Genomic DNA, 10,273 nt, shown 5'->3' with positions numbered 1-10,273 from the left:
GTAAAGTGTAAAAAATACATAACTGAAGGTAAGACAGTTGAAAAACTCCAAGATCTTCAGCAAATACTGTACAGCTGAATCTGTTCCTCATTACAGACAGACCCCAAATATACTTAAAAACCTGCTACTTTTTTCACCCTCAGCTACACAGTTTAGAACTTACCATAACCTTTTTAACTGATTGCGTTGTTTTAGGAATAACATATGTATTGACAAGTACTTACATGCCCAAGGTAGCATTCCTACCAAAACTTCCTATAGCCACCTACTGGCCTGAATGGAACTGACCTGTTACAAATATTTCAGATTACATGAAGATCTCCTTATCTAAAAATAAAACAAAAAGTACAAGTTTCATAGCTTTTGCATATATTTAAGATATAAATACTAATTTGTTTGCACAGTACATCCTTTAACACAATCTGAGAAATCAAATATGGGGAGGAAAATTTATGTGAAACATTCAAACTATTAACAGAAAGGATTATTAAAGTGTCCCTTTATGAAAGAAAGAAATTGAGGGAGCAAAACATGAACTGAATCTGTGATCTGAATTCATGAGTAAATAAGAAACATTCTGCACTATGGTTGCAAGTGCTATTAGACCTGTATGTGAGAAAGAAAAAGAGGGGAACATTACAGAAAGAAAAGAAAAAAAACAAATGCTTGCATAGTATGAAATGTTATGGAAGTTCAGCTGCTGTCCCCATTTTCAATAAGTTAAATGAATATCACTTAAAACATCACACAGATTAAAGACATCTGTATATATTTCAGATTTCAATATTAATGCCAAAAATACATAGTATGATTTTACATAAGATTTATGCTACATTAGAACACTAAAGACAAACATCACTTGAGTATTAAATGAAACATTAAATATTAAATAACTGAAAAATAAAATAAAAAGTGTAAACACTAAACTAAGTTGGGAATTTGCTATTGCAACACATCCAATGAAGTGGTTTAACAGTACAAAAAAGATTAGACTTAAGTATTTGTTTCCAGTCTACTTGGAATACACAAAGCTCATTCCAGGAACCTTTACAAAACTGGTCCAGGATCACAGAAGAACTTTGCCTCTCTTGCACACTATTTTCATTCCTTTACAGATTTAACTTTATGCTGTCATACCATATACCAATCTTTGCTTTTAAGGAGTAATCAACAGTAAAATGAATACTTTAGTTTGCCATTGCTTGCTAACATCTTGGTGAAAACTGAGGATTTGTTGGAGATTCAGTGTAAGATTTGAGTTCATACGCAGCGCCACTATCAACTTCCATGGATTTCCGAGAGAACAGGAGCCTTACATCTCTGTGGAGGTAGATCTTTCCAGATTTAGAACTCTGGAACCTGAAAAGATATTTATCTGTATTATAAAACAAATAAACAGAAAAACATTCCTCTTTAAATATTACTGTATTAAATGAGTTCATTTAAGAAACTAAGGCCAGAAAACATCCGAACATACAAAACTAGTACATAAGTAATCAGCATGTTAAAATTAAAGAAGAAAGATTAACCTGATCTTTTCTAACTATTTTATATTCTTTGGTGTTTAAAGATTCTGTTTCCTATTTACCAATACACTATTAACTTTGGAATTGGCATGGAATATTTAAGGTCCATATTACAATTGCATAAGTCATAGATTCAAGTTCTCAAGAACCTGGGAAGGCAAAAAAGGATTCCTAAGTGTGTACTCCCAAAAATACACTACAGGCAGCTGAAGCATGTACAAAAGGGAAGATTCAAATCATCAAAGCAATGCCAAATATATATTTCAGTGCTAACTACCATACAGATTCCACTGCTCTTTATGAAAGTACCAGCAAGAAGTTTATTACTGCTTTATACTACATGACAAATCTAGGTCAAACTCAAGAAGTAGCAGCTAAAGGGGTTTCTGCAGGCAGATTAAAAAAGAGAGAASCTTAAAGCAAAAAATATGAAGCCACTTCACAGAGATCAGTTCACTGGCCCAAACAGTGAGGTAAACCGTGACCAATTGCTGGGCCTATTTACCTTGTCTGCTGCAGCTGAACTGCCTACCTAATTCAGGTCCTCCAAGCCTACCAGAAACATGCCATTTCCATTTTCCCTGAGATTTCACAACCACAGATAAGGAGACTACATTGGCATTCCAGAGAACTGTATTCTATAGTCTTTATCTGGCAGAGGTCCTTCATTTCTTTTCCTCAACCAGGAAAGGCAGGAGTCCTAACAAGGATTTCTTACGATAACTGAAAGCTGCATAACATCATCGTGCATGTCACAGCAAGGGAGAAAACCTATTGCTACATAAGATAACATTATTACAAATGCTGAGAAAGCAAGGCACACACAAAAGCATACATGGTATTATTGTGTACATTAGAATTTGCACTGATTTTTAATAAAAATTTACTCATTGATCCCATTGAAACAAGAGATTGAACCATCTCTATTTACGTGGAGACAATAAATAACGTATCAAAATGAAATTCTGAGATAGGAGAAAGGAAGACAACCAACAGGATAGAAGATCCAGCAAAGTTTAATTGTCTGGGACAGGCAGGATGTAGAAGTGTGTTCTATGTCACTGTTTCATTTAGACTGGTGAAGCAGAATAGCCTGTAGTGAGCGCTTTAGCGAGACAAAGGAAAGCTTTCCTCTCCTAGATACCAGCTGTCAAGGGCACTAAATGTAGTGGGATCTAGCAGAATGCTTCTGCTGGCTCCCAAAGAGCTCCCATCCATCCTTATTTATTCATTCAATGCTGTCAGTGTGAAAGCTCTTTACCTGGCAGGTAAAGACTTTCTGTCTTAATTCCCAATTCTACCTTCAGAAAAGACTCTGAAGGAGGGCACAAGAAGAAAGACACAAGGAGCAAACCGAACACCACAAAAATTTAATTCAGTATGTAGCATGTAAGACATTTTTAAACAAAAAAATGTAACTGAAATAGCTACTGCATCAAAAGCATAATTGACTACATTAATTCACATTTAATAGATGCACTTACCAAAGCATCATTGTGAAGTAGATCCATATTATTCCCATCTTAGATTGGTCTATCAGAAACTAATGATTTTTTTTTTTTTTAATGTCTCAAGATCACTATTTTCAAGTAGTGAGAATCTTGAGAGATTCTCTTTCGCCAGTAAGTATTGCTTCCCTGCAGTTTGGCTTTTTTGAGCATGACACTTCAAGAAGATTGAAGGAAGATGAGTGGGAAACAGTTACAAAGTTTGGGGGATTTTTTGAAAGTGTCTGCTTCTACTGCCTATTTTTTTTTTCTTTCAGAAAGATTAACTATTGTAATTGGACTTGGAAACTTGCTTCTCATGCATACAAATATATTAGAATAACCAGAAGGCAACAATCACACACACCCTTGCAGGGTAGTCATGGAGTGGCTGGCTTGGGACTTGGTTTACATTGTGTCTATGAGCAAAAACTTAAAGAGGCAATTCCAGTAGTTTCATGCAAGGAAACCAAGAAAAACACAATAAAGAATTCTGACAGATGGTGTCTTAAGAACAATATCAATATACAAATACAGGAAAGTTCAAAAACACAAATAAAAGATGAGCTAGAAAGCTGCCATCCTCTGAAGAAAACTGCAGAGAAAAACTTTAAATGATAAACATTATTGGAGAAATGACACATACAAGCACAAATGCTATACATTTTATAAACCATCGACATATACTATGAACAGAGTAAGCTACAGAAACAGAATGTAGCAGGATAACCATAAAAATACACGTAGCAGGACCTTTCCTTTTGCAAGTGGAAGAGACTAACCAATGTAAGTGTAAATAAAAAATCGCCAGAACTATGATATGAATTTCTAGAGCACAAAAATGCTGACAGATCAAAAATATTAAAAAGCACTAATAAATCATTAATAACAAGAGCCTTAGCTTCCACCTATACATATGTCACATCAGGAAAATACTCAAAAGAAGCTTCTCAACACCTTGAAGAATCACTGCTTTGAACAACTAGTTTCACGTTTACCCTCAGTCTTCAGTAACACTTAGTTAATGAAAAAACAACCATTGCTTAGCCATTAAGCAACAGCAATTACAGCCCAATTATGCTCCATAAATAGAGGCAATATGTCAGTAACTACCAAGCTTTAAAATCTTGAAAAATGCTAAGCTATGGGAAGGCTAACTGTTTAACTGCCTATATACTGCATTGCAGATTTAATTACAACACAAGAATCATTGCTTGAGAGTTTACAGATTTTTTTCCCCAAAAACATTTTCAAGAGGCTACTTAAATTGCAAGCTCAACTCTTGATTTTTGCATAGCAAAAAAAGCTTACTTGTTGAAGCAAGCTATACTTTATACCTCAATAATGTAGCTCTGTGTACAAATACAGTTTAATAGCATATCAAACAATTTCTCAAGCATATAAAAATATGTATGTAAAAGCTGCATGGGCAATAAAACTGACACTGTTTTCGTGTTTTAGGAAATCTCACTACCAACGTTAAGCTCCAGACCTATGCTAACATTTTTGCTGAATTACCACTTGAAAAAAGCTTTCATAATATGAGTGCTGACAGCTGTAATTAAGGCCTCACAAGCAGAAGCTACCACAATGTCGCTTACTGGTTGTGACTTAGTTTGTCTTTTTAGCAAAATTTAAACCTATAAGCTTAAAATACTTCTTTTCAGAAACTACAACTAAAAATGAAAAGCTGCTTGAAGCTAACTCGAGTAACTTAAAATTTCTTAATAGCAATAGTTTAAGTTGTTTACTTTTACACAGAAGTTTTCAGTAAAATGGTTTTGAAAAAACTTTGCTACTTTTAAAAATGAAAGGCATTATAATTTTTAACACCTCTATATATGAATAATACACTACCAAAACATATTAACGTTCTCAATTAAAGTCCATCTTTAATAAAGGTAATACTAGATAGAAAGCAGAACCTTCTGTACAGTCCGAAATGTTCCATTCAATAACCCTCAGACAGATTGGCTTAAGTTACTGTAACATTTCAAGCAGTTTTGCAATTTTCCGTTTAATAGCAGCAATCAAATTAAAAGGCCCACTACTTGGGTTCATCTCTGAAGCAAAGAACTGCTAGCATAGTCTGCAGATACTCATTTTTCAGGATGAGCATCTAAGCATCATAATTATGATACAGAAACAGATACATTTCCAATTATACTGTACACATCACAAATTTACATGTAGATCCCTACGGTAGGCCTGAATGCTATGCTAAACTGTATAGGCACTTTAAAACTAAAAGCAGCAGGACCGCTGCATTTCTATCTCTCAGCAGGTATCAGAAAAGGAAGCTCACGAAAGAAGACTTACTAGCCATTAAAGACTATGTAGAAGAAAGTAGGTTTGTCTTGAAACAGAACTAAGTATTAGGTCTGTTTAGAATGCAAATTTACAAACTATATTATATTAAAGCAGAAATTAAGAGGGGATAGACATCTAACACACTTCATGCCTGTATGTCAGGCTCAGCTGGCCACAGATTTTTCCTCACTTCTATAGCTGTGAGTAACCTGTCCACAGTTCCTCTCCATTAGTTATTACATTACATATGAATAGAGCCTTTCATTTGGGGTACACATTCTTTTTTCAGAATTGACTCCTGAARAAAATTTTTAGAAGGTGGTTAAGTGATAGACAGCAAATTAGTGTTTCCTGGAAGGATGAAGTTGAATTCAGACTAAAATTTAGAACAAATACACAGTTCAACAGCCTCATCATGATGCTATTTTCACACTCTAGTAAATGAAAGCACATTTTTTTTACGACTGTCAGCACTTATTTAATGGGAAATCTTGGTCTGGAATCACCGCCACAGAAAAAGTTGTATTCACGTGTGCTTTGTAGAAGTCAATGGCATTAAACAGGAAAATAATAAGCATTGAAAGCAATTCTACAACTAGTTTGAAATACAACTTTTGAAAAGTTTAAGACACTTAATTTTGCTTTCCTCACTAGCTTTAGAGTATCAGCTATTGTCAGGTTTTAAAGTGGTGCAATCAAATCATTACGTCTGCATTTATGTGGTCTGTTTACTACAGTAACGCCAGCAAAAGCCTGCAAACTGCAGAAAGACTAACATAGCAATCGTTTCTCATTTGTTTCAATTTGTAGTCTTCAGAACATCCAAACAGTCCTAACAGTGCCTGGTTCCAGGCAGCACTTTGTAAATCATTAAGGAAGATTGTCTTAATGTATCATAAAGTGACTGACTTATTAGTGGTATTGCATCACTAAACAGATATTTATGTTTTTACCATTAAGTACTGCATTTTTAGGAGCAACTCAATACTTTTCACATTAGAACCTATTCTGCTGAACAGGAAAAGTGCTAGGATACTGGCCACCATCTCTGCATTGATCCTTAGTTTTGGCTTTTACCCATGTAACATCCATATTCACTCTTTCCTGTGACTTGAAAAAAGGTACATTAATCCAGTCAGAATTACATCTCTCTTGGTAGGAAATGAATTAAGCTATATCAAAACRTTAATGACAAAAAAAAGAGCTTTATATTTTAACCTTGTTTCTCCCCAGCAGAGTCCAAATTATTTATTAGCATTTCTTTCTCTACTGTCCAGCTTGAAGTCCAGGTTAGAAGTATTTGTTTTTAAAAATAAGTCTGTATACAAAAAGGCTGTCTGGCAAAGACAAGAAAAGATCAGTAACTTTTGGCAGGCGCTTGGAGTATTTCACTTTACTCTGAGGAGCTTACCTCAGATGTATGAGGTAGCGTAGTAGCCTTTCTTCAGACTGTTGAGTATTTTCTTTATTGACAGTTCTCTTGATTTCTCGTCTCACAGGAACAGAAAAAGTTCTTTGCCGTAGGAATGTTTGATGATTAGCTGGCATTTCTCTCAAGTCATAGATCACCACAAACATCTTCACCACAGTTTTGTTAGGGTTAAATAAGGTCTGAAAAGACAAACAGCTTAAGTACAATAGTCTATTGAGTTTACAAACTAAAGAAAGATTTCACCTGCCAAAATAGTCAAAATTTACACTGTCCTCTATGCATTTTGTTGTTGCTTCATATAGAAACATTTCTGCAAAAAGTGTACTACAGTTTTTCTGTTCTTCAACAGTTCAGCTACTAGCAACTCCCATTTTTAAAAATAACACTGATCACGATCTAATCAAAAACACTAGAATATGACTATTATTTGATAGTCTGCATCCACATTTTGGTTTATTTCTTCAGCCAGCTTTTTGTCTATATTATTTTCTAGACACACAATAGTAGGCTTCACTGTTGAAAATGAGATTAGCAGTTTGTTATTTTGGACTGGATTCTTCAAAGAAAAAGGCTGTTGGTTTTAGGAATAACTGTGATTTAACTTCTGATTTGATTATACAAAGGAAGTGTTCTTAAATTATTTTTAACTGCTATGTAAATTACATAAAGCTGAATGATTAACAAGGATCTTGCCTTTAGAAGAATTTTGGAATTTGGGCAGTGACATAATSCACTACTTCTTCAAAACTATTGTGCCACCAGCTACTATCCTGAATCTTCAGTAACTGATTTTAAACCTCTTCACGGCACAGAGAGGTTGAAATGTTTGGAGCTATTTTTGTCCCACAAATTCCAAAAACATGAATCTCTGTAGGTACTGTGATATTCTAATTTTTCGAAGTATGTTTCCACTGCTTCATAACTACCTCTAATAAAAAAATCTAATTCCCTCTGCTTGAATTTSTTGGTATTAGCGGTTTAAGCACACTCAAATCTGCCAAGTACCTACCACTTGTATTGTTCCTGAAGGCGGTACCCGATAACCCCTTTTACCAAGGGACTCTAAAGTAATAACACCCTAAAAAAAAAAAAAAAAAAGTTCAAGACAAGACATTAACAAATGAAAATATTCTATTCATGCAATTGTACTTATTCTAAAAACAATAAACTGTATTAAAATTAAATGACTGAGAAGGCAAACACTTAAGATGCCGTTAAAATCAACAGTAGGGGCCTTACAGATACACTGGCAGACCATTAAAAGCTGTGCAATAAAGGGTACATTCTCCTCTTGAAACAATATGAACAGGTTTCCACACCTTAGGACTAGTTGTCTAGCAGATACAGAGAAATAAGGCATTCTTCTAAAACTGAAAGACTTGGACCTTCCCTTCCATTTTCAGATGGCCTATAATTGCACCAATAATACTCCAAASCTCACAGAACTATTTCTGCTTTTCAAAAATAGTAGATGCATCTAAACTTCCATTCTAATTCAAAACTTCAGCAATGATATAATTTGCTTTTGCACGACCTATGACCTACAGAACACCTGACTTTCTCACATACCATGCACCAGGAAACTTCTTCCACTTTAACAATGCTGAGGTCACCATTAAGGTATTGCAGTAGAGTGCATGTTTGGTTAAACTGCGCTGCACAACTGTTGTCACGCAACAAAGTGGACATACAAAAAACTCCCCCCAAACTCAGAGCAGAGAAACTAGCTATACAAATAGAAACAATGTTTCTGATGATGGAGGCACTATATAAATGCTGTATTAATCCTATGAGACTCAACCATAATAGCATGTTTACAACATGTGGAAAAGAATGAAACAATGACATCAAGGTAGTAAAATAAGCAATGCGACTTTAACCATTTGTGGAACAAATTCCTTCAGGACCTGGAAAATCATCTGAAAAACGAGAAAGATGAAAACAAAAGATAGATACTTCTTTTACAAGTTTAAACTGTATTACTCAAACTTAACTTGCAAAGCCATTTCATTTCCTTTTCTGAATACTTTAAAAAACAGAAGGTCAAAATATGGCAAAGTGCCATGAATTCTAAATCTCAAGATGATAGGATGCCCAGTACTTTACTTGCATGTTTAAACAGATCATTTACCATATTAGACATAGACATACATACCACAACCTCTCTTAAAATTAGATCTATCACCCACATAACATTGATGTTACTTAGCAGGCATTCAAAACAAATCTGACTGATTCAATGTAACTATACAACAGATCTTTTTGCTTTTTGCAAGCTAGCACCTTAGGCATCCAAAAAACCTGCCATTCTAGAAAAGCAGAACAGAATTAATACATGGATATTGAGAACACAAGTAATGTGTCAGTATAAACACTGGCAAACTAAACAGCTGGTGAGAATCATTTGTGTCACACTAGCTCAGATAGCACTTGCTTAAGAAGAGAGGGTTAAACAACCTTTGAGTCTCAGCTCTCCATAAGCAACTGTACCTTGGCCTGCATCTAAGCCACCTGCTGGCAAAGTGGTCAGTTAGTTGCCTGGAGCAGCAGCTCCTTGCAACAGTAAGACACATCCAGTTAAGTGTAGCTATTGCCTCACTGCCTATTTTAGGTAAGTTAAACAAAATGACGTAACAGGGGCTGATCACTCAAGCATGGAGGCAGACAAGTATGTTCAATATCTCAAGATCAGAGGAGCGGGATGGTACTAGAAAGAAACAGGAGAAAGAATACTAGTTTGGGAAAGGAAAGAGAGGAAGGAGAATGAGAAGCCCAGTTGAATGCAGCTGAAAATACCCCAAATCCCTCCAAAGCCCCACTTCCTGAACTCTATACTCACCTAGCTTTTGTTCTTCATCTCCATCCATCTGAATTTAATCACCGCATTCTGAAGCCAATTCTGTCTCCAAGTAAAACTTGGGGGTTTTGCAGCCTCAAAGGATGAAGGCAAAAATATCCTTATTCTTGACTTCCACTGCCCTCAACTTTACCAGTTTTGCTGAAAAACTCTGAACTAACTCGATATTGTTTGCATATATTAATATGCTAAGTATAAAACACCTCAGCAAAATTAGAGTTATATACTTTAATACAATAATTAAACTTACATTAGACAAGTTCACCTGTCTACAAGCTAAAATCAGCTTTTTTCCAGGCTAGTCTTCCAGTGAAAAGTGACTATTATATTTGGCCTTCATAAGCTACTGGGATTGAACAGAGGAAGAATAAATTTGACTACACACTTACCATATAAGGAGAAGGTGCATTATCATCTGAAACACTGTAGAATGACACTTCAACTGGAAGAGTCATGTGAGTAGGACAAAAAACTCCACTTGCTCCCACTTCTGCTGTGAAACCATCAACAACACCTAGCGGGTCTAAGCGGAAATTCAAGACAGACTCCTGAAAAATCAAAACATACACAGTTTAGGTTAGGAATGCTTCACATAATACCTAACAAAACTAACCAGTAAATAAGCAGTTATGTAAGAACTTGGGTCTTACAGTCTTTTGAA

At 35.2% G+C, this 10,273-nt stretch overlaps 1 protein-coding gene across 2 annotated transcripts in view; it reads right to left on the bottom strand.

The window, feature by feature from the left end:
• Positions 1–352: 352 nt before the first annotated feature.
• Positions 353–10,273, bottom strand: part of ATOSA (atos homolog A) — a 46,413-nt gene continuing 36,492 nt past the window's right edge. Inside the window, exons 9-12 of one of the 2 annotated variants that reach the window (XM_085303382.1) lie at positions 10,002–10,160; positions 7,765–7,833; positions 6,735–6,934; positions 353–1,359 (exon numbers count right to left, since the gene is read on the bottom strand). In XM_085303382.1, the coding sequence (XP_085159508.1) occupies positions 1,206–1,359; positions 6,735–6,934; positions 7,765–7,833; positions 10,002–10,160 (582 nt within the window). In that variant the 3' untranslated portion in view covers positions 353–1,205. Of the gene's footprint in view, positions 1,360–6,734; positions 6,935–7,764; positions 7,834–9,594; positions 9,688–10,001; positions 10,161–10,273 lie in introns of those variants that run through there. The other variant, XR_014895640.1, reaches the window with a different exon arrangement.

This window comes from Rhea americana, unplaced genomic scaffold, assembly GCF_003343005.1.
Source record: "Rhea americana isolate MKP2758 unplaced genomic scaffold, rheAme1 scaffold_2, whole genome shotgun sequence".
In the NCBI taxonomy this organism is placed as follows: Eukaryota; Metazoa; Chordata; class Aves; order Rheiformes; family Rheidae; genus Rhea; species Rhea americana.
The sequence above is the reverse complement of the archived record's forward strand: the minus strand, read 5'-3'. Positions and strand labels throughout refer to the sequence as shown.